Source organism: Schistocerca piceifrons, chromosome X (genome assembly GCF_021461385.2).
Source record: "Schistocerca piceifrons isolate TAMUIC-IGC-003096 chromosome X, iqSchPice1.1, whole genome shotgun sequence".
NCBI lineage: Eukaryota > Metazoa > Arthropoda > Insecta > Orthoptera > Acrididae > Schistocerca > Schistocerca piceifrons.
This window is the reverse complement of record NC_060149.1, coordinates 380,101,290-380,127,152: the sequence shown is the minus strand read 5'-3', so window position 1 is coordinate 380,127,152 and position 25,863 is coordinate 380,101,290. Positions and strand designations below refer to the sequence as shown.

At 39.0% G+C, this 25,863-nt stretch overlaps 1 protein-coding gene across 1 annotated transcript in view; it reads right to left on the bottom strand.

Annotated features, from left to right (window-relative positions):
• Positions 1-25,863, bottom strand: part of LOC124721472 (protein vav) — a 176,759-nt gene that overhangs the window by 101,968 nt on the left and 48,928 nt on the right. Inside the window, exon 4 of the mRNA XM_047246467.1 lies at positions 7,735-7,855. Coding sequence (XP_047102423.1) covers positions 7,735-7,855 — 121 coding nt within the window. The remainder of the gene's footprint in view (positions 1-7,734; positions 7,856-25,863) is intronic.

Here is a 25,863-nt window from a genome sequence, read left to right as displayed (position 1 = left end):
TGAATGTTAATCAAATAAGTTTTAACCTTTGGGTCCAATGTAGTGATCCCAAATAATCACTAAACACTACACATGGTATATTCCTTTGAGCTTGCTTCAATAATGCTTCCACAGATACTGTATTCCATTATAATTTGAGATTCATAACTTTTGCAGAGAAACATGACTTGTTATTTGAATTCTGACTGAAGACAATAATATCACATCTGCTGTGATGATAAAAAGGTAAGGACGAAAGCACAAATATTGAATTAATCACCACATACAATATTGTTGCTACAAGACAGTATAAATTCCTCTTTTATCTTCTTTACTTGAGTAAAGAAACGATACCTAGTTTAACAGGATTTTCATGGTGATGAAAACAAGGCTTCATTAGTTCAATAATCTTTATAAACAAGACTGGAAATCTACTGGAAAAAAATGTAAAAAAATCAATTTGATATACTTAGACTGCATTTTAGTAACAGCAGTAATAATTGTATGAGAAAATTGGCTGGGATGTTACCAAGGCAACATGAAATGGTAATAACAAAAAAGACTGGTGCTAAAGTGAAAACTGTATGACAAGTAACAGACTATGTCTAACATAATATGAAAATATGCATTCACATTTTAGCTGAATACTCTATGACATACTCTGAAAATGGCAAGCATGCTAAGCAGTAAAAAGAGTTGCACAAATAAATTATATTGTGAAGTCAACAACGCATGTTGCAGGCTGCAACAGATAAGTTTCATTAATATACTCACAGTATGTTGGAGAGTAATTACTTGGGCAACAGCAACATGAAGAGATTCTAACGACTTTTGAGCTATTACACTTAAAAATTCATTCTGAACAGTGACACAAAATCTACCAATATGTTCTTGCAATAGAAAGGATGAGTTGCTTAATGAGAATTCTGAGTAACTTGTTTCTCATTCTGAAAACTCTTTCACCTTCCAACAGGTTTCTACAGAAAACATTGGTTTCACACCTTGAGATTAATTTCCATTCACTTTAGCTGGGGGAAAAAAAACAACTTCCTGCAGCTAGTGTACCTACTTACAGTTGTTTACAAATAAAAACAACAAAAGCCTAGATGTAAAAAAAAAATAGATAAAAATCCCAAGACAACTAAACATACTATTACAGCAACAAAATTAAGAACATTTGCAAAACTATACATTGAAACAGAAGAAATTTCAGGACTAAGTATACACTTGCAATTCTTGATAATTAACAACAGACTTACTATTCTCTTTCTCAGTGTCCTATAGCTTTTCCTTACCAAATTTTTTCCCTCCAAATATTTTTCAAAAAGTTATCATGTCTAAATAAATATCCACACAATTTTGTTTTCCCTTTTTTGAACAGTAACTACAAGCCCCCCCCGGAAAATCTTCATAGCAGTTTTGAAGACAAGATTAAATAAATACGGGTACAATGAACAACCTCATATGAATGCTTTTCTAATTCTACCTTCACACTGCTCTCCATCAATCTCTATACTCACAGTTTAGTTTTTGTATATGTTTAATATTCTTTTCCTCTATTTCCAGTTTGCATATCTTCAATATCATGAAGAGTCTTTTTGCCATCTAACACTATAAATCTCTGTTTCTTCTAACTTCCAATGTAGTCAAGATCCAGAGTTCCATAACTGCTTCTCTTAACCTATTTTTGGTTTAAAAATACAGTGTGTTCCTAATTAATGTTTCAGTTCCAAAGCACTGTAGAAAGAGAACCACTGGAAAAAAAGAAAAAAAAGAAAATTTGACCAAAAGATGGAGCTGTAAGTGTCAGCACATGCACACCAACAGATGTGTCACACACGGCTGTTCCTTAATCTGTGTCCAAGATGCCCAAAATGACTGCCTCCATGAAGGATTGCATGCTGCTCCTAAAGCTCTTTTACAAGAATGGTGACTGAATGAAACATCCTGCGTTGTTATAAATACAAAATCACACATGTTCAGTTGTTGCTTCCTGCTGACCTGCAAGCAAGACAAATGTTTGTTCTGGAATTTCTTGCTCATATGGAAGTGGATAAAGAATGGCCATGGAACATTCTGTGGACAGACAAACTTCATTTTCACCTCCAAGGACATGCCAATACGCAGAATTGCAGAATATGGGCAATGGAAAATCAGCACACACATCAACTGGTACCACTTTACATCAACCGGCACCACTTCATTCTGCAAATGTGACTTCATGATGCGGGTTGACAGCACCATTTATTGTACACGCGTATTTTTTCGAAGAGACGAGTTCTGCAGGTCCTGTTACCTGTACCATCACTGGTAAACACTATGGGAAGAATCATTTTTATGCATGATGGCACTGCTTTGCACATTCCACAGCCAGTGAAGTGGTTCCTGCAGAAGCATTTTGGAAATGCTAGAATTATCAGCCGTTATTTATCTACAACCTGGCTGTCCAAATCACTTGATCTGTGTGATTTCTGCCTGTGAGGTTATCTGAAAGATGTGTTCAGTGACCCAATTGTGAATGTAGCTGAATTGAAGGCATGCATTGGGCAACACATTCTGAATGTGACCTCTGGAGACACTCCGACCTTTCGTGGAACTTGTTGTTTCTCGATTACAACATGTGACAGAAAATGGTAGACAGCATATTGAACGTGTCTTACACCAGTCTCACGACAATTAGAAACCAAAGTCATTTTCCTTTCAATGTCATTTTCCATTTTCATGTGGCTTTTAGCTCCATGACAACTGAAAACTGATATCATTTTGCTTCTTATGTAGTTTTTGCCCTCAGGACAGTTAAAAACCTATTATTCCCCTTGCTGTGGTGGATGGGCTTATCTAACTAATAGTGCTTCAACTGTTGACTGCTAAACTTTTGCAGTAACGCACATTGAACAGTACGAACTTTGTAATGTGTGCAACTGAAGCCATAGCCATTATATTGTGACTTACCTGTCATTTGTAGCCAACCCCATTTACATTAAGACGCTCACGGTGTCATCTATTGGTGAAACTTTTGTGTGCCTTTTTTTCCCTATGTCAATTATGTACTGTTCAAATTTGATGTCATTCTAAGCAGTGACTCTATTTCTAAAGTTTTTGAAACTGGAACTTTAATTATGGACACCCTGAATAACTCCTTAAAGTTCTGATTCCCTTTTACATGTTATCCTATTTTACATTATGAATGTATTTTTGCTGTATGTGAAATTGGGCTTTTAATTCAGTAAATGGAGCAGTCTGTTGAAGCCCTTTCTTTGTTAATGAGCAAAACCATCTGGGAGAGACCCATACTCATAACGGAAGTTTATAATTTTGAAAACTTCATCTTCCATTTTGTTTCTCTACAAATCTGTCAGAGAGCAACTGACACTGAAGATGGACCTGGAGCTTCCATTTGTCAGTTACTTCATCTGCATCCAGTAATAGGTTTCCTCACATACCTTTTACCACACAAGATCTTGCCCTTTCTGCAAACTGTTATTTCTTGATCTGTTCTGTGGGCTTATTTAGTCATTACATTCTCATGTCTTTTCCTATACACTGGTGAGCCAAAACATTATGACCACCTGCTTAATTGCTCGATTGTCCATCTTTGCAACAAAATACATCATTGTTTCTGCATATCATGGATCTGACAGTTCGTCGGTAGGTTTGTGGAGGTATGTGGCATTAGATGTCTATGCATAATTCATGTAAATAATGGGCTCCTGATTTGCGTACGCAGTGATGATTCCTGATAGCAAACCAGATGGGTTTCATAGGTCAATGGTCACTGAGACATCAACATGAGTTCACTATAATTTTCCTTGTAGCACAGTGGCTCCAAGACAGAGACAATTATATTGCTGTATGATGACATCATCGTCGGGGAAGACATTAAGCATGAAGGGTTGCAAGTGGTTTGCAGCTGTCAGAGTATCTTCGATTACTAACACAGGTCCCATGGAGGTGCAGGAGAATGTCTCCCATAGAATAATGCGACTCCCACCAGCCTGTGTCCATTATGTGCTGCACATTTTGAGCCACCGTTCACTTTGATGACCATATTTGTGGAGATGACCACTGACCTAGTGTAGCAAAAATGTGATTCACCCGAAGAGCTAACACATCTCTATTGATCGCCAGTCGAATCCCAATGGTCCCACGCCCACTGCATTCACAACTGACAATGTTGTTGGGTCAACATGTGAACATGTATGGGTGGTCTGCTGCAGAGCTCCATATTCAACAACGTACAACAAAAGATGTACTCTGAAACACTTGTGTGTGTGCCGGCATTATGCTTTTTCGACAGGGATGTCACTGATCACTATCTATCCTACTTTACAGAGCAGACAAGAAGAATCGTGGACATATAACCACTTAGTGCCTAATGGTAGTTTCAATGTCCTTCTATCTCCTTCCGTAGATGCTCATGACAGTAGCACGTGACCATTCGGCCAGCTCTGCCATTTTTGAGACAATCATTCTCAGGCTCTGCATAATAATAATAATCTGTCCTTTATCAAAGTCGCTTATCTCAATAGCTTTCCCCATTTGCAACCAATATCTTCACTAGAGTGATCCCCCGTCCATGTCTGCACCACTTAACATACTATCACGTACCCACAATGCTACCAGGCAGCATCCAACATCACAGTGGGCAGTGGTCACAATGGTTTGGCTGATCAGTGTATACCCACATATATTATTCAACCATTGTTCTCTGGATCCTGTATCTTTCCTATGTAACTTTTTAAATTATCATCATATATAGTGTTTGTTATCCACTGTCATCACTCTTCCTACTCATCTCAATCTGATTACTCGTTTCTATCTGCTCATAAATTTTTCCGGGCTTACTTTGGCTTTGCTGCCTGTACAGGTAACTTTGAAAACAATGTAAACACTTAAGTTATAGATTAAAAACATCTTTATGACACTATCATTCACTGCTGTAGTGAAAACGATAGTTTACAATATTGTAGGCCGTGAGTTGGATATTTGTTCAAGTTGCTGATCTAATACACATGAGGCAAAATGAAGGCTGTTGATGTGTTCATGATTTGAATCACAAAACACTGCACCAGTTACTTTTTTCCCATGCATAGCATGACACACTTCAAGAGTTTATTTCAAGTTTTACACGTGATTTTATGTATTTCCAAGTCTTGGAAATTATCTTTTCTTATTTTTAAGGTGTGAACAAATTTCTGTTGTTAGTAACAAAAGCTACTTTTGCTTTATGTGACCTAAGTTCGTTTGCTATAACCACCCTCCCCCTTCCCAAAATAAGTGCAATAAAATAGTATAAAACAGATATAAAGCATAATCAATAACCTAAATAGTCAGTAGTGCTGGGATAGAAGTTATAAGTGACAACTTTATCCAAACAATGTAATCCACGTAAAATGGAACTCTTATGACTGAATCTAAACTCTTTGGGAAGCTATACTGTTGTAATATCTTTCAACCACATTTTGATTTCACACAAACAGTGTGAGTGATGGTCTGTGTGTGTTGATTTCCACACAATGAAGGCAGAAATACTATTTTCTAACATTAACACATAAAATTCACAATACTTACATTTATGCTTTTCTAATTACAGTAAAACTAGAACAAGATGACTGCATGCAGGACTTGAGAGGCAGAACAAAACACACACACACACACACACACACACACACACACACACACACACACACACACACACACTCTCTCTCTCTCTCTCTCTCTCTCTCGATAATGAGAAACACGTAATGCTATGCATGAAAAAATGCAGCATATGCAGTGTTTTACCCACAGTTGCAGACTTTCTAAAAACACCGATTTTGATGAATGAAATTAAATTGTCAGTGTGCTGTCATAGGTGATGAGGACACATTCAACCCAATGTAAGTCATTATGGGTAAAGAATAATAGGAGATGAAAATCAGTTCTCAGTAACTATGATCACTGAACAATGGAAAGCATTGTCACAGATGACTGTGGAGACTAAAAAGCACATCTGAAGCCTGAACTGAATTAGTATACCAAAATCATTGTACATATACATCTCACTTACATTCCACATACCTCTGACTTGGTAAGAAACTACCAAGTAATCTGTATGAGAGTAAAAAGGTGGAACCAGTTCCTCTCACATTGTTTCTAAAAATATGTAACGCACGAGGAAGGTGCACGAAGAAGCTTATGCCTCTCACAGAATATTTTCTACCATTAGACATTCAGGTGGTTCTGTGGTGGTGTTGGCTAATGTTGCATGTTATTGTTTTTATAACTTCACAGCAATTACAAACATAAGTCTTTTAAAAGTACATGATTACTTTACCACACTTTACCAAAATTCTTACAACACAAGAACATCAACCTTTGTTACTCTTATTCTTTATTAGTGCCTTAGACTATAAACAAATGAGAATGGAGCAGTTTAGTTGGGTGAAGCAAATTTTCTAGCATTTAAGTATAGTGAGCATGTCAAATCTGGGTAGAATGCATTGAATTGTTAATGTTCTTACAAGAGTGCTAGCACCATCAAGTACACACACATGGCCACCATCTCTGGTAGCATAATGTAATTATAATTTTTGCTGACCAATCACAAGCTCTCTGTCAGTTACAAACAGGCATCACAAGTCAGTTTTGGCTGACAAAGCCTTTCAAATGAGAGCTCAAGATTTTACCCAGATTTGACGTGACAAGGAATGTGATTCAATTTCTCCAGGCATATTTTACATCAGCGCACCTGATGATGGCAACGTGGTCGATTGCCGAAATATTGTGTCCTATGCACACTCATACCAGGCTGTTCACCCGAGATTTATTTAGTGACAAGGAATGTTACATATATTTAAGAATGCTGAAGAATGTCAATTAAAAATCACCAGAACAGGACAACTGTTAGGATACCAAGAAATGGGGACAGAGATCTTCCAATGTGTTGATTTACCGCAATCAAGTCAGAATACAACTATGTGGTAATGATATTAGTGCAGCCATGCACTGTATTATATATTTTAGAAATATTACCAAAGTGATGCAATTGTATTCAAACAATTAGATGCATCATCAGCACATCAGTATGGATGTCTGTATTAAATATTTTACATTGGCACACCTGAGTAAAAACAACAGTGTGTTTAAACAATGGAAGAAAATATACGGTAGCAATTTTTAACATTACAGTGGATGTCAAAGAGAAAGACAAAAATAGGAAATCACAGATCAGCTGAAAGAATATGCACCACAGTAAATAAATACTCCCAGAGAATAGTATTGCATGGACAGAAAATAGTGGCAAACCTTATTAATCTACTAATGAACTTAAGGCTACTGAGATTTGAAGGTATGTCACTGCCTTGAAAGGCGGAAGTCGTGGGCTTGATTAGTTTTTGTGTGTGTGTGTGTGTGTGTGTGTGTGTGTGTGTGTGTGTGTGTGTGTGTGTACCAGTAACTATCCTAATTTTTGACTTTATTGTACCAATAAACACAAGCTGAACTGGCTAAATGCCAATGGAACAGAAAGCCAACAAATGGATGAATAAGGAAACAATTTCTCTCTCTCTCTCTCTCTCTCTCGCCCATACATACACAGGTTTCTATATATTCAACACCATCTATCTTAAATTGGATTGGATTAATAAAATAAGGATTATTTTATTACCAATTTAAAAGTTAACTCAAGTTAAGCACAGTTTTTAGGACAGCAACAGCATTGCATATTTTTTTTAAAAAAGCAAGTTTTTTAGGTAAAGCAAATTCTCTCATCACCTGTGTCTGTGACTGACTGCTTATGGAGCAAAGATCGTGGTAGATATCTTCACTACGGATGTGCGAGTAGTAACTTCCATATTCCACTTCATCAGTGAAGCCTCGAATTGGTTCATCATCACTACAACACATGCATACACAAAACTACAGTTGATGGGGCATGCAGTTGCTATGAAATGATACATAAGACACTGAACTTCTCATGCAGGACTTTCTATTTTACTTATAACATAAAACAAGTGCAATTGGGCTAGAAAGTGTGGAACTTGTGTGGGTCATCTATGTAAACCACATAATAAATGGAACAACAAGCTCACTCTATTATTATATAAATTGTGCAAAGCTACCTACATACGGGAAAAGAAAGGATGGTTCAGCACTAAAAATACAAACTATTTTACCTACTAATTACTAAATGTGATACACAACCCAAGATTCAGATTCAAGAGACCTTTAATAGACACCACAATAAAGACAGGGCATCTGATAAAACTATGAGAACAGAAGAAAAAGCAAATACTTTAACAAGAATAAAGACATCCTATTTATCATTATGCTAATATGAAATTGTATTTCAGTTTCATGTCTCTTTACACATTTCTTGTGAGCTCATATATAATTACTCACTTACTTCTCCTACACTGGTGTGCCTCTCAATGACCGAATTATCGCCAAATTTTTAATAATGTTACAGTGCCAAAAGAAATCTTTATTTTTCAGATAGAATTAATATGATATTATAGATGCATTTAATGTCAATGAAACAAACTTAATTCAATCTATGCACCTTAATATAACAATGATGGCAGCAACATATACAAGGAGAGACTGAAAATATAATGACAACCTGAAAACAACATATTATAACACAGCATCAAATACTGAATATCTCTGACTCCCCCCCCCCCCTCCCCCACAAAAAAATCATTTTCCTACAGACTTAAAAATAGTTGGAATCTTTCAGTAGAGGAGAAAGATTTTTACAGTGCTATTGTGGTGACATTGGTAGTATTGTCATAACTTTGAAAATCATCTGCAGTAATTCCAATGAATTTTTGTGAAGCTATTTACAGCATTGGAATATCAATTATGTAATGGGAATAAATGAATAATAAATTTGGTGTGCATTGTCAACTTCTCATGTCGTAATGAGTAATCTTGCGACTCACTCTGAGGATAGCCGGACGATACGCAGCCGAAATATCAGTGGAAGAAATTTTATTTGCGCAGCTGCATATCTGACATTTAATGGACTATTCATTATGCTGTGAGAAGTTGAAAATGCACATCAAGTACCTCTTCGGAGAGGAGATGGTTTCATGGGTCCATAGTTTGGACAAATTACGACACCAGAGAGCAAGAATATTGAGCTCCTTGAGTTTCTTGCTGAAGTGCCGGGACCACGGGGTTGTTCCAAAATTTTCAATGTTGGTTCACTTTGTCAAGAATGCTGCAGTAAATATAATTTTACATAGGGCTAGTTCTGCTATTGTTACAGAAAGAATTCGTTTTACTTGTTGGAAGTTGGGCATTGATTCTAAACACCTGTATCATCTGCATTTGAAGATAGCGGCTGTTTTATCTCCTGACTCATGGGACTGGACTGATGGCATGACATGGGCCAAGTATGACTAGGTTCACGAAGTGGCTACCAAAAGATAGATTGCCAACTACTACCAAAAGACAGATTGCCAACTACAGCCGATTAGACCAGCCTTCTCAGGTGGACTCTATTATTCGATGTCCTCTCATAAATTTGATGGTTAATGATCTGGACAAAGCTATGTTATCTGTCTTAATTAAAGGGCTAAATTTTGCCCCTACTCCAAAGACTTTGCAGACATCATCTTTAATCAGTGCCACTGAGGAAGCTGTCCGACCGCTATCAGAGGATTCAGCTGAAGAAATCAGACGTGAAAGCTGCCGAGCAATTACGAAACATCGTCTCAAAGAAGCAATGTTTCCAAGGAAGAGAGATTTGCAATATGAAAGCTGCATGAGGATACTGATACATTTGTCCTCTGTGCTAATAAAGGTAATGCTAATGTCCTTTTGCCTCAGGAAGTCTACAAGGAAGAGGTACGTGGTCTACTTAGTTCTGGTGCATACCGGAAGATTAACAAAGATCCTACCAACAAGGTGACAATAAGGACTGCTGACTTGCTGAACACTTCATCACTACCAAAGGATGTCATAAGAAGTTTAAAAGTGTGAGGTGCAGTACCACAGAGATTTTATGGGCTTCCTAAAGTTCACAAGATGAATAAGGATGAGCGTCTAGAGGATTTGTCTATGGGGCCTGCAACGAACACTATTGGCTCACCAACGTATTTTTCTGCCAAATATTTAGCCACGGTGGAGCATATATGGCCATGCTTGGCACCTTGTTGTCACTCTTGCGACTCAATGTGAGGATGGCCGCACGATACGCAGGCGAAATATCAGTGGAAGAAATTTTATTTGCATGGCTGCACGCCCAACATTTAATGAACAAATAATAAATTTGTGTCTAGTGAGGTGTGTTTGCAGCACTTTCACCTGACTGGAAAATTTAAATTATGTGGATCAGTTTACTGAACCACATCATACATTATCAAATGTTTTCAGACAATATGAACAAAGTGTAACATTACTAAGCAATTTGATCACTAAAAAAAATTTTAAATTCAAAATCCTAGATCAACTAACAACCAACTTTGATATTTACTACATAGACAGGAAAACTAATTACAAGTACAATGTCTCAAAATTGCAAGCACTTATGCTAAGTCGGCATTATAACTGAGATTCATTCTGAGATATTATGCCTATGCTTATTTTTTATTGTAATTACTGCCCAGAGTGTATGCTTCACCTGACTAACATAAATTTTTATGGAATCTGATTACTATGAAATGTGTCAGTGCTGAAGTTTTTTGTGAAGTTGTTTTTTAAATCAATCCATACCAGCTACACCCACTTGGTTTAGTCCAACATTGTTTTCTCTTCATTCCATATTAACTATCCACCTAAAGCTCGCTCACTTTGTAACAACAGATGACCTGAAACCTGCAATGAGGTTATTGAAGACTTTTTCACTAATACAAATTTATCACTGTTACTGGTAATCTGATCAAAAAGTAAATTTATGACCCTTTAGCCAATAAGATATATTTTCAACCATTTGTTGTTTCACATGAACAAGCTCTGCTTCGTGAGTTGTATGCAACTGCGGATTAAGCTTTAGACTTCTGTCATACTATAATACATTCAAATCAGGAATATGCTCTGAACATTATCTTATATTGCACAACAGGTTTTCAGTCCTGAGTGGGTCAACTATTATAGGTAATGTAAAGTAAACTGTAAGAACATAATAGAAGTGGCACTCAAATTTTACTGAAAAGGTAGCTCAGGGGACAATGTCCTGTGGACCAAGAGGCCATTACAGATGGAGCACAAGCTCAGTGCAAAGATGGGAGACGAAATTGTCCATGTCGTTTTTTAGGAGGACTATTCCAGCTTTACTTCAATTAATTTAGAGAAACCATGGAAAACCTTAATCAGGATGGCTAGATGGGGATGAGTCCTGCTCCACCCAAATGAAAGTAAGTGTAGCAAGTTAACTAATACAATTTACTGAAAGCACATGTCACATATTGAGCATGGCAGCCAAGCAGGAAATCCTTTCATTTTACGTCAAGTCAATCTTCTGAAGATATAGTGTGTACTGGTATTTTAAAGTAGCACCAAAGTACACTATTGGCCATTAAAATTGCTACACCAAGAAGAAATGCAGATGATAAACGGGTATTCATTGGACAAATATATTATACTAGAACTGACATGTCGTTACATTTTAACGCAATTTCGGTGCATAGATCCTGAGAAATCAGTACCCAGAACAACCACCTCTGGCCATAATAATGGCCTTGATACGCCTGGGCATTAAGTCAAACAGAGCTTGGATGGCGTGTACAGGTACAGCTGCCCATGCAGCTTCAACACGATACCACAGTTCATCAAAAGTGGTGACCGGCATATTGTGACAAGCCAGTTGCTTGGCCACCATTGACCAGATGTTTTCAGTTGGTGAGAGATCTAGAGAATGTGCTGGCCAGGGCAGCAGTCGAAAAATTTTCTGTATCCAGAAAGGCCCGTACAGGACATACAACATGCGGTCGTGCATAATCCTGCTGAAATGTAGGGTTTCGCAAGGATCGAATGAAAGGTAGAGCCACGGGTCGTAACACATCTGAAATGTAATGTCCACTGTTCAAAGTGCCATCAATGCAAACAAGATGTGACCGAGAAGTGTAACCAATGGCACCTCATACCATCACGCCAGTATGGTAATGACGAATACACACTTCCTATGTGCGTTCACCGCAATGTCGTCAAACACGGATGCGACCATCATGATGCTGTAAACAGAACCTGGATTCATCCGAAAAAATGAGGTTTTGCAATTCGTGGACCCAGGTTCATCATTGAGTACACCATCGCAGGCGCTCCTGTCTGTGATGCAGCGTCAAGGGTAACCGCAGCCATGGTCTCCAAGCTGATAGTCCGTGCTGCTGCAAACATCGTCGAACTGTTCGTGCAGATGGTTGTTGTCTTGCAAACGTCTCCATCAATTGACTCAGGGATCGAGATGTGGCTGCACGGTCTGTTACAGCCATGCGGATAAGATGCCTGTCATCTCGACTGCTGGTGATAAGAGGCCGTTGGGATCCAGTATGCCGTTCTGAATTACCCTCCTGAACCCACCGATTCCATATTATGCTAACAGTCATTGGATCTTGACCAACGCGAGCAGCAATGTCGCGATACGATAAACCGCAATCGCCATAGGCTACAATCCGGCCTTTATCAAAGTCGGAAACGTGATGGTACGCATTTCTCCTCCTTACACGAGGCATCACAACAACATTTCACCAGGCAATGCCGGTCAACTGCTGTTTGTGTATGAGAAATCGTTTGGTAACTTTCCTCATGTCAGCACATTGTAGGTGTCGCCACTGGCACCAACCTTGTGTGAATGCTCTGGAAAGGTAATCATTTGCATATCACAGCATCTTCTTCCTTTAGGGTAAATTTCACGTCTGTAGCACGTCATCTTCGTGGTGTAGTAATTTTAATGGCCAGTAGTCTATATTTATGATGCTGAATCTACATGTTGTGTTATTAGTTCTAATATGTATGCAAAATCTCATTCCCTCCCATCATCACCAGACATTTGATATCCATTACTAAAGGCCTCCACTAGACTTTTTATGGTTCTCAGCAAAACAAACTCTGTAGCTCATGCACATTTTCTAATGTCATCCACGAAACTTCCTGTACATCACAATCTTCGTTTTTTCTTATATCTAGGAAGCTAGAAAAATTCTTCTTGATCCCTCTATCAACCCCTCACCTGGCTATGTTCCTGACCATCTAAATATCATTTTAATTATGTCTTCCATTCCAATCTCTTCTCTTATCTGTTTGCATGTTTTCCTATCTTTCCTAGTAATTCTGAGCCCCTCCCCAAAAATTTCGTACTGTATTACTCTGTTCTTGAATGGTTTTCAGGTTGAAAGTTAATGTCTCATGGCCAAGTCAAACCTGGTAGCACACACGGACTTGGAACTTTTCTTTTCGAAAGACACATTGCAAACTCAGTTTAATTTACCAAAAGCACTCCGGCCATTATTACTCTTCTGTTTATTTACTTATTTATTGATGTCCATCTCATCCTTTCCACATGCCCCGAATACAAAAGATTATCGATTGGTTCTATGACTTCACTGTTAATTTGTATCCATGAGGATATTATGACTGGTCTCACCAATTTTCCTGTTACAACAGACTAAAACCATCTGTTACTGTAGTTCACCATAATGAATCATGTCATTTAATAATAATGAACTCTAAAGTTATGAAAATAAAAAGTACAAAAGGACTGCATCCACAAGAAGACATACCACTAACAAAGGATATGTAAACAACAATTAATTAATTATCTACAGAAAAAGTTAGAAAAATAAAGGTGAGAAATGTTTTGGAAGATTTTAAGGAAAAGGAAATAGTTTAGAACCCAGAAAACCAAGATGTGCAGGATACTGACAGAATTTTAACAATGGCAGAGGAGTTCAATACCCGCACTGCATTCTTCAGTAAATAATATAATACAATTATCTTGATAGACTAACTGCCATAATGAGGAAATCTCAAACAAATGAAACTAGTAATGTGTATGATCTCTGGAAATGCTGAACTTTGAGCAGACAGTATCAGCGTGTAGCTTAATGAGATGGTGAATGAATCATGCATGACACTGTACCATTTTTCAAGCATTAGGGTAATATTGATAAAGAAGAACTAAGTTTAAAAAAATTCTTCTTTATGATATTTAAAAGGGTGTTTATACACTCCTGGAAATTGAAATAAGAACACCGTGAATTCATTGTCCCAGGAAGGGGAAACTTTATTGACACATTCCTGGGGTCAGATACATCACATGATCACACTGACAGAACCACAGGCACATAGACACAGGCAACAGAGCATGCACAATGTCGGCACTAGTACAGTGTATATCCACCTTTCGCAGTAATGCAGGCTGCTATTCTCCCATGGAGACGATCATAGAGATGCTGGATGTAGTCCTGTGGAACGGCTTGCCATGCCATTTCCACCTGGCGCCTCAGTTGGACCAGCGTTCGTGCTGGACGTGCAGACCGCGTGAGACGACGCTTCATCCAGTCCCAAACATGCTCAATGGGGGACAGATCCGGAGATCTTGCTGGCCAGGGTAGTTGACTTACACCTTCTAGAGCACGTTGGGTGGCACGGGATACATGCGGACGTGCATTGTCCTGTTGGAACAGCAAGTTCCCTTGCCGGTCTAGGAATGGTAGAACGATGGGTTCGATGACGGTTTGGATGTACCGTGCACTATTCAGTGTCCCCTCGACGATCACCAGTGGTGTACGGCCAGTGTAGGAGATCGCTCCCCACACCATGATGCCGGGTGTTGGCCCTGTGTGCCTCGGTCGTATGCAGTCCTGATTGTGGCGCTCACCTGCACGGCACCAAACACGCATACGACCATCATTGGCACCAAGGCAGAAGCGACTCTGATCGCTGAAGACGACACGTCTCCATTCGTCCCTCCATTCACGCCTGTCGTGACACAACTGGAGGCAGGCTGCACGATGTTGGGGCGTGAGCGGAAGACGGCCTAACGGTGTGCGGGACCGTAGCCCAGCTTCATGGAGACGGTTGCGAATGGTCCTCGCCGATACCCCAGCAGCAACAGTGTCCCTAATTTGCTGGGAAGTGGCGGTGCGGTCCCCTACGGCACTGCGTAGGATCCTACGGTCTTGGCGTGCATCCGTGCGTCGCTACGGTCCGGTCCCAGGTCGACGGGCACGTGCACCTTCCGCCGACCACTGGCGACAACATCGATGTACTGTGGAGACCTCACGCCCCACGTGTTGAGCAATTCGGCGGTATGTCCACCCGGCCTCCCGCATGCCCACTATACGCCCTCGCTCAATGTCCGTCAACTGCACATACGGTTCACGTCCACGCTGTCGCGGCATGCTACCAGTGTTAAAGACTGCGATGGAGCTCCGTATGCCACGGCAAACTGGCTGACACTGACGGCGGCGGTGCACAAATGCTGCGCAGCTAGCGCCATTCGACGGCCAACACCGCGGTTCCTGGTGTGTCCACTGTGCCGTGCGTGTGATCATTGCTTGTACAGCCCTCTCGCAGTGTCCGGAGCAAGTATGGTGGGTCTGACACACCGGTGTCAATGTGTTCTTTTTTCCATTTCCAGGAGTGTATGTATCAAATATTAGTGGGTAGCTTTAGTGAAGAATAATTATTATTATATTAATACAAGACATGCTTAGGCAGCAGACAGGAAGAAAAATTGCATGACTTTCTGACAAAGGTCTGTCCAAAAGTTAAGCAATTTTTTGTTTTTTCTATGTGCCTGTATGCTGCTCAGCACATCTTACTGTTGGTGATTTGCCCTCAAACAAATGGTACATTCCATTCTGGATATTCTATCAATGCAGAACAATAATTATATATGATATCAGAGACAGTGAAAAGAGAATTAAAATTTTAAATATCATAATAAAGAAAATGAAAATTGTAAGCAGAATTACATGTAAATATAGAAATGTATTTTCAACAATGGTACCAGCAGCTTAGCATGCGTTCCAGACAAGCTAAAAGATTAAACGATCATGCAAATAGGGTAAGTCTCTTTATTTGTACCTCTGGAGGTGAAGAAGAGATTGTTACATAGCAAAGATCCTCATAGATTGCTTCTTCTTTGTCTTCAAAATAAGTGCATTTTATTGTGAATTGCATCCAGCTGCGGTCACTGCTTTCCCCACTAATATTACTAACTGTTGGTATGACAGAGGTATTGCTGTAAGTATGAAATATGTGCCTAATAGGAAATTGGTCCTTATCATTTCACACAGGTTATTCATAACGGAAAGGAAATGTCAAAAGTCATTTATCTTTGGAAACAGGCCTCATTATGTAGCATACAAAAACAACACCTACTGTTCCCTCTCATTCCAACCCCAACTGTCCCTCACGCTACACCATTCCATAATGCTTCCTGGAATCATAAAAGAGCATGCAGCTGGAAAGTTAGACACAATTAACCACTGAATACTGAGTGATAAAATGAAAATAAGAAGGAATCACTCTTAGGAAGATACTTGTTGGGCATACATTTGAAAATGCTCTGTATCGTAACAAATTGTGTACAAGAAGAAAATTTGCCTACTGAATGCAGTTTTTATATTCTGAATCTGAAAGCAAAACTGAAGGCTGCAGAGTATATATATTCTGCCAGTCATATTGCAACAGTAGATCATGTAGCTGTACTGCAATGGTAGATCAAACAAGTAGTAGAGCTTGAGCGTTCTGATGTAAAGGTGCCTTACCTAGGAATTAAAGAAAAGAAGAGTGAAACAAAAGGTTTGAGAATAGTGGGAAAAAAATGAATGGGGGAACACTGGGACACCACAGTCATTTTTATAAATTATTTGTTTCTCTCTCTTATCGTATTTACTGCTGTCTCATAAAACTTTATTTCCTCATTTTTCTATTTAGAATCTGAAAACAGTGGCACTGATTTTGACAGCTTAAGTTTTGGAATCAACATTTCTTTGTCATTATTTTTTCCTATAATCATTAACATGTAGTTAGTAAAGCTATTTCATTTAGTGTCATCTTCTACAACATTCTGCAGATCTGCACCAGTTTGACACACATCACTGAAGACCTCACTGCAAATGGGAAATTAACCTCCAACCTTCTTTTCCTATTTCCATGTTTGAACAATAAATCTGAACATGGCGAACACTGATTCAGGTATATTTTGCACAATGTAACCTAGTAAACTGTTGTGAGTCATGCAATGGGCAATGAACATTCACAATACTTGACAGTGTAAAATTAAGGCAAGAAAATTGTAAAAATTGCAGTCATGGTTGTGGATGGTTCAACATTTCAAAATCCACCTGATGCATTCTACGTAAGAAGGCTAGCATAAGTTAGTATGATGAGTTTTGTATGTCTTGGGACATGATGAAAATACTGCTGAAGCAAAACAATTGGTACTCTAACTCATGATGCAAACATAGGTCTTGTTTTTTATATAATTACATAAAAGTAGCATTTAACACAAATTTAATACCTATTTCAAGATAGTGACATGATCCTGATTTCTCTCTGTTACACATTTCTCCAACCACCTTCTGCAGGAATATGAGTTGAGTGATAAATTATCTTACTATAATTTAAATTGACTGCATCATACGACTACCCATATTACATTCATGTTTATGTCAATACAGGCTTGAAAAATATATTTTTAAATTCTGAAATGAACAAATCTACACTCCTGGAAATTGAAATAAGAACACCGTGAATTCATTGTCCCAGGAAGGGGAAACTTTATTGACACAGTCCTGGGGTCAGATACATCACATGATCACACTGACAGAACCAGGGGCACATAGACACAGGCAACAGAGCATGCACAATGTCGGCACTAGTACAGTGTATATCCACCTTTCGCAGCAATGCAGGCTGCTATTCTCCCATGGAGACGATCGTAGAGATGCTGGATGTAGTCCTGTGGAACGGCTTGCCATGCCATTTCCACCTGGCGCCTCAGTTGGACCAGCGTTCGTGCTGGACGTGCAGACCGCGTGAGACGACGCTTCATCCAGTCCCAAACATGCTCAATGGGGGACAGATCCGGAGATCTTGCTGGCCACGGTAGTTGACTTACACCTTCTAGAGCACGTTGGGTGGCACGGGATTACATGCGGACGTGCACTGTCCTTTTGGAACAGCAAGTTCCCTTGCCGGTCTAGGAATGGTAGAACGATGGGTTCGATGACGGTTTGGATGTACTGTGCACTATTCAGTGTCCCCTCGACGATCACCAGTGGTGTACGGCCAGTGTAGGAGATCGCTCCCCACACCATGATGCCGGGTGTTGGCCCTGTGTGCCTCGGTCGTATGCAGTCCTGATTGTGGCGCTCACCTGCACGGCGCCAAACACGCATACGACCGTCATTGGCACCAAGGCAGAAGCGACTCTCATCGCTGAAGACGACACGTCTCCATTCGTCCCTCCATTCACGCCTGTCGCGACACCACTGGAGGCGGGCTGCACGATGTTGGGGCGTGAGCGGAAGACGGCCTAACGGTGTGCGGGACTGTAGCCCAGCTTCATGGAGACGGTTGCGAATGGTCCTCGCCGATACCCCAGGAGCAACAGTGTCCCTAATTTGCTGGGAAGTGGCGGTGTGGTCCCCTACGGCACTGCGTAGGATCCTACGGTCTTGGCGTGCATCCGTGCGTTGCTGCGGTCCGGTCCCAGGTCGACAGGCACGTGCACCTTCCGCCGACCACTGGCGACAACATTGATGTACTGTGGAGACCTCACGCCCCACGTGTTGAGCAATTCGGCGGTACGTCCACCCGGCCTCCCGCATGCTCACTATACGCCCTCGCTCAAAGTCCGTCAACTGCACATACGGTTCACGTCCACGCTGTCGTGGCATGCTACAAGTGTTAAAGACTGCGATGGAGCTCCGTATGCCACGGCAAACTGGCTGACACTGACGGCGGCGGTGCACAAATGCTGCGCAGCTAGCGCCATTCGACGGCCAACACCGCGGTTCCTGGTGTGTCCGCTGTGCCGTGCATGTGATTATTGCTTGTACAGCCCTCTCGCAGTGTCCGGAGCAAGTATGGTGGGTCTGACACACCGGTGTCAATGTGTTCTTTTTTCCATTTCCAGGAGTGTATATTCTGAATTTTATTACACTGTTTGCAACTCGTGCAAAATATTTTCTATCATTTGTTTAATTGTCTATTCTCTAAATATTGACACTTTTGAATAAACATCGAATATGTTTCTAATAATTTAAAACTGCAATTCACTGATACTTTGGACTGACACTGTACATTCACACTGCTATATGTTAAGTCTGATATTAAACTGCTGGTTCAAAGCGTATTGTAACACAGCGACCTTTATTTAACCATTTATTTGCATGTGCTTAATTCTTCACTAAAAAATGTAAGTGACTGGGTATGGAGACACATTGCTGAGTGCTAGATAGACCTCAGAATATATGTGGTAGCTGATATATTTAAGGGGGGAAGGATGTCAAACAGGTCATCTTGGAGCAGGAGAACCACAGGACATTTTAATTTCCACTGTCTATACTTTTACGAATTAATTCATAAAATTTTGTCAGCATGACCAGGAAGGATTCAGGTTTCAGAATCTATGTAGTAGTGGAAGTTCAAAAATATAAGCAAATAGTTTATTTTTTTACATTTGTATTTCACCTTTTTTCACTTACCATTGGCTGCATTTGTTGCTATAGGTACACTTTTCTTCATAAGTAAGAGAGATTCTTCGATGAATTTAGCACAGCATACAAACCATACTTACAGGTGTATGAAACTCTTCATACACCTCTAAGTATGGTTTGTATGCTGTGCAAAATTCATTGAAGAAATTCCCTTACTTATGAAGAAAAGTGTACCTATAGCAACAAATGCAGCCAATGGTAAGTGAAAAAAGGTGAAATAAAAATGTAAAAAAATAAACTATTTGCTTATATTTTTGAACTTCCACAACTGCAAGTGTAAATCCTGAATCCTTTCTGGTCATTCTGATAAAGTTTTATGAATTTATTTTAAAAAGTATAGACAGTGGAAATTAAAATGTCCTGTGGTATCTCTCCTGCAGCAAGTCGTCCCGTTTGACGTCCTACCCCCCTTAAGGAAATTTGGACTTCACATAAATTGTTCCAAGTTATCTGTACATATTGATCAGCTGGAAATGACCACAGAGGTTGAAATCAGCTGACTTGAGTCAAACATCTACACCTTTGTCTATTAATTACAGTATACAGGTAAAATTATGTGACTTAATAATTTAACTGAAATTGATTAGTTGTATACTTCAGACAGAAATATCTTCTACGTGAATGAAGATAGAAACTTGGGGTGCATTTTGACTTACGCATTAAAACTAAAGTTTACGTTGGGATTAGTTGTAAGTTGCCAATTCATGTTGTTACAAATACAAGGTCTGTTCACAGTGATGAGTGTTTAAGTCGTACTCAGTGTTGCAAATGGTTCATATGGTTTAAAAATGGCCAGATGGAAGTCAAAGATGATGCTCATTCAGGATGCCCTTCGACATTTACAGACGACAGATGCTCATTCAGGATGCCCTTCAACGTTTACAGACGACACTCATGTCAGGAACTTCTATGAAATTGTGCGTGCCAATTGCAGACTGACTGCCTAAAATATTGTAGAAGAATGAAGCATTTCAGTTGGATCAAGTAATGAAATCTTGACACTGTGTCTCGGAATGCATCGTGTTGCCGCCAAGTTGGTACCACGGCTCATGAGTCAAGACCAGAATGACCTTTGCCTGGCAATCTGAAAAGAGTTTTTGGATTGTGTAGATGAAAATGAGATGTTCCTTAAGAGAATCATAATTGGTGATGAAACGTGGTTCTATTGGTATGATGTTGAGATGTTGAAGGGATGAAAATTTGTAATGATAGACGAGGTATAAGAAAATTCGTAGATGGCACTTAGCGCGATAAAGCAAAAATCGTACCAAGACTGCTTCCGGAAGGGGAAATGGCATTGGTAGGGGCGTATCACCTGTGGAGGAGAGTATTTCAAAGGAGACCATGCAGAATAAGTGAAAAGTAAGTGTATAAAAATTCTGTGGACACAGTTCCTGAATTTTTTTGAACAGACCTCATAGGGGCCTCCCTAGTGCAACTAGCTCGCTCCCACACTTATTCATTACCCACTGCGTCGAGATGGTGGTAAGAGAGCAACAAAATGAGGTTTGCATACTCAGCTCTCAACAAATCCAATTCGGTTAGAACTGTGTCACATGATTTTCACAGAGGGTATGACGCTGTGCCTCCTGTAGCATGAAAGGTCTATGGATCTTGCGTTGCAACGTTGGCCTCCAGTGTCATTTGATATCATGGTAAGTGATTTTTAATTTTTTGTCTACATGCCTCCTTTGCAACAACTCATGGTGAAGTTTGATGCCACATGGCAACCCCTATGCAATGGCAATCAGATGTGGAGTATTAATTTGCAGAAAATACCCACAATCTTTGTATGCCTCATCAAAGGAGACCTCTAAAGTGTACAAATAAAGAAAAATAATCACCAAGAACAAGTAAACGTAAAACACACACACACACACACACACACACACACACACACACACACACACACACACACACAGAGAGAGAGAGAGAGAGAGAGAGAGAGAGAGACGACAACAAATGTGAATTCAGGACTACAGATGACAGCATAGTTATGGGATAAGTTTGCATTGCCTGTATGTTTGTGATGCGTCTGATGGAGGACACACTGAACATTTGTGAAAAGTGAATGCAGTTTTACAGTAATTTTGAAAATAACATCTTTGTAGTCCTATGTGTAAGTTAAAAGTTATTCCAAATTTCTGTCATCCACGTGTGAAATAGGGTGAATCTTTTTAAAACACTCTGTGTTTATGTTATATATTCTTAAAGATGAGAAAAACGGCAACTGATGCAGAAGTCAGCACCATCTGGTATGGATGCGGAGAATGATCACAACTGATGCCATGGCAACAACCTGATTCATCACAATGCTCAATAGAAGCACTGCACTATCTCATGGCAACATGCCCACAAAATAAAATAGCATGGGTAGTAATTCCATTAGGAAGATAAAAAAAATTACATCTTAACACTTTTTAGTTTTCAGTGTATCCACACAGTAAGAAGTTGTTGATGCATTTCCAATGACAAAAGAAATGTCAAAACTTGGAAAAACAGAACTTATGCATGTTACTGAACGTTTTCGTAAAATACTTAATGAGTATTCACATGTAACTGGATGTAGTACTGAATAACAGTCGTATAGAAGTTTGTGCTTGCTATAACATAAATGAATATTTATATGGGTCATATTAACAGTACAAAATATGAGAATGTTCGAGACACATTTTAAGTGTATTCATGCAAGACATACTGAAGACTGCTGGGAAATCGAAACCTGCTACTGCAAAATGTGAACAGTTCTCTTTTCTTCACCCAGAGTGTAAGGAAATTTTAATTTATCACTCTCTCAGCAAATTTAAGAGCCAGATAAAAGAGCATAAGTAGTAGCACCCGAAGTGTACAGAGATCAATTTTTCAAAATCATTAATCACAGTTACAATATAATTCCACACAATTAACTTTGTTTTGAAGTGAGTATTTTAAAACAATATTGGTTTTCTAACACTAAACATTTTGTGTAAGTGCATATATTTGCAGAATACGAGTAAATACATTTACCTAAAACTCTGTCAAACTGCATTTGTCAGAGCCACTTATGAGGAGGCATATATCCCACATTTTTGTCTGTTGGGCCACTCAGAAGTGGCAGTTAAATAAGAGCAACAATGCAAAGAATCTAAACCTGAAGTTACATTTAAAACATACTATAACTGCAAGGAAGAAACATTCTTTCAATGACAAGGCCATTAGAGATGGAGGATTAGCTTGGGTAAGGAAAGGAAATTGGTTATGTCAATGTAAAGTAAACCATCCTAACACTTGCTTTAAGTGATTTAGGGAAATCATAAAAATCAAAATTTGGTTAGTTGTGCTGCTTCCAGAATTCAAGTCCAATATCTTACCACTGCACCACCTTGTTTGGTACTATTAATGTAGCCACATGATAATGTTTTCTGGTAACTTTCTATTTTATATGTACAGTATGGTCAACTCAAGAAGACAGTTTATTACATCTAGCATGCACAGATTTATGCGATATAAAACCAATGGAAGATAAAATGGACAACATTAATAAAAACGACAGCATCATTTTTCCTTGTTTTTCTTCTCAATTCAGTATTGATACTGCACAATCACAACTTCATTCCTGAAATATATTGTGGTAAATTTATTATTGTGGCAAGATATCAGTATCACCATTTTCTGAGTACAAAGAGCAAATTCTGTTATAGAGTGATTCATTTTTGATCTGGATGTTCTACTAACATAGAAACTTTCACAATATCAATCCTTGTTGTTTTAAATTTCAAAAGGAACCATTTTTTGTAGGCTAATACAATTTGAACACAATTTAAGTGAAGAAAAATATAAAGAAAGCTTGTGTATGTATTTTTGTTTATTACAAATAGTTATGAACAAATGTGCCTGAAATTTAAAATGAATACTAAATCTTAATTGGGTTACTAAATAAAATAATAGGCAAATACATTGAAGAAAATCATAGATATGACTCTTTCATAAAATAGGGAAAAGGCATCTACTCACCTACAGCAGATCGAGGTATGGAGCACAGTAACACATACCAGAAAATGGCATTCACACCAGGTTTTGAGCACTAGCTCTTTTTCCATCAATAATGCACACATTCACTTAACAACCACACAGACACTTGGTGTGACCACAGGGTGTCTGTGTTGTTGTGTGCATGAATGCATGTACTATTGCTGGAGAAAGAGCTAAAATGAGTGACTGCCTTTTTCTTATTTTATGTACTGCTCCACCCAGGAATTTACATTATTGTTACAGGAACAACTTCGAATTTCATTTCAAACTCCTCTCTTTCTGTAAACCTTGTAATAACAAACTTTTTCATTGGTGGTACTGCCACCTCATGAATCTTTATTTATCTGTTAGATGTTTAAGGAGGAAAACTTGGCATATACACAAAATGGCTTCAAAGCCTGCAACTGATTTTTGCTGGAGACAGCTGCACACTTTCAGATGAACAAGATGAACAGTTTCATCCACATCCTCATTCCATCAACATCCACATCCATATCCATAATCTCCTCCTCCTCCTCCCCCATCTCCCCCTTTTTTCATTCAATACATATGGACTCTGGCCCAGTGTTTTCTTCAGTAAACTCAGGACTAACGCAAATGCAGTTTACTGTTGGATACATAGTCATTATGTATTTCAGATCCAAATATTCTAGGTGCTTCTTGACATGTTCAGCTTTGTGTAATTCAGCTTGTTAGAATCAACTTGTTGAATTGCTAGTAGCAGGGCTACATGGGGTTATTTCAGTTCCAGTTGAGGTGGACGCTCATTCACATTTTACTTTATTACTCCGGCTCTTTCAGTCTATATTTTCCCCCATGAATGGTATGCCACTATAATAAATCCTCACTGTATCAATGGTCTATTTTCATAAATTTTCTTTCACATAGTATTATGCGGACACTGGGGGACAATGACTGCTCACATTTGTGAAATTCTGTAAGTCACACGTGTCTTCTAGGTGGTTCTAAAGAACAATTCAGTCTGTATTTTCCCCCATGAATGGTATGCCACTATAATAAATCCTTACTGTATCAATGGTCTATTTTCATAAATTTTCTTTCACATAGTATTATGCGGACACTGGGGGACAATGACTGCTCACATTTGTGAAATTCTGTAAGTCACACGAGTCTTCTAGGTGGTTCTAAAGGACAATCATTTCAAAGCAAATATCTAAATCTAAGAAGCAGAGGCAGCCAGATAATCTCAAAGATCTCCTGGCTAAAATGAATTTGTCACAAGACATGGAGTCGCACATTTCTTCTCAGGAACCTGCAGCTATGTACTCCAGACCTCTCATTAAGAACTGTCAAATCAGTATTGAAGGCATAAGTACATCAAAATATCAAGTCTTACAGAAGATATTATCAAAATATAACTTCAATGTCGTTGCTGTTCAGGAAACGCATGCTGAAAATGAAGATCAAATGAACCAGAGAGCAAAAATTCCTGGCTTTTACTTTCTAGGAGCAATGTACCTTCATGCTTATGGAGTGGCAACATATGTACAATTGTCAGTCAAGAATGCACATCTATGCTCTGTATCTGATGTCAATGACATCTATGAAGTTACGATAAAATTTGGGGAATTAACAGTAATTAATGTATACAAAACCTCCAGCTATGTCCTGGCCTCCACAGGTCATCCCAGTATTACAGAACCCTTCCATGTATCTCAGAGATTTTAAATCGCCATACTCAGTGGAAGTATAAGGAAGAAAAGGATGAAAATGGTCACACTGTTGTAAATTGGCAGAAACAAAAGCTTATATTTGGTGTCTGGTGCAGAAGATAAAGGAACACTTGTATCAGCAGTTTGAAGACAGGAGTATAATCTCGATCTATGCTTTGTAACAACTAATGCGAATAAATTACCTCTCCAGAGTTCATGATTCATATTACAAATTTTCCCACACAGCCAACATGGTCCAATCTTGACTGAAGTATGGACAAGTATTCCACCCCATCATTCTTTCCACAACCTAGATGGAACTTTAGAAAACAAAAGAGGGATATATTTGCTAAAAATATGGACAAATGTCTTGGTTTGATTCCCCAAAAGCAAAAAACTATGAGATGCTTGATGGAGCTATGATAAGTGCAACAACGAAGGCAATCCCTAGATGCTAACAGGAGCAATATATTCCACGATGGAATGATGAAACTAATGAGAAACAATATGACGAACTTCTAAAAAGTGGTGACCCAGAAATA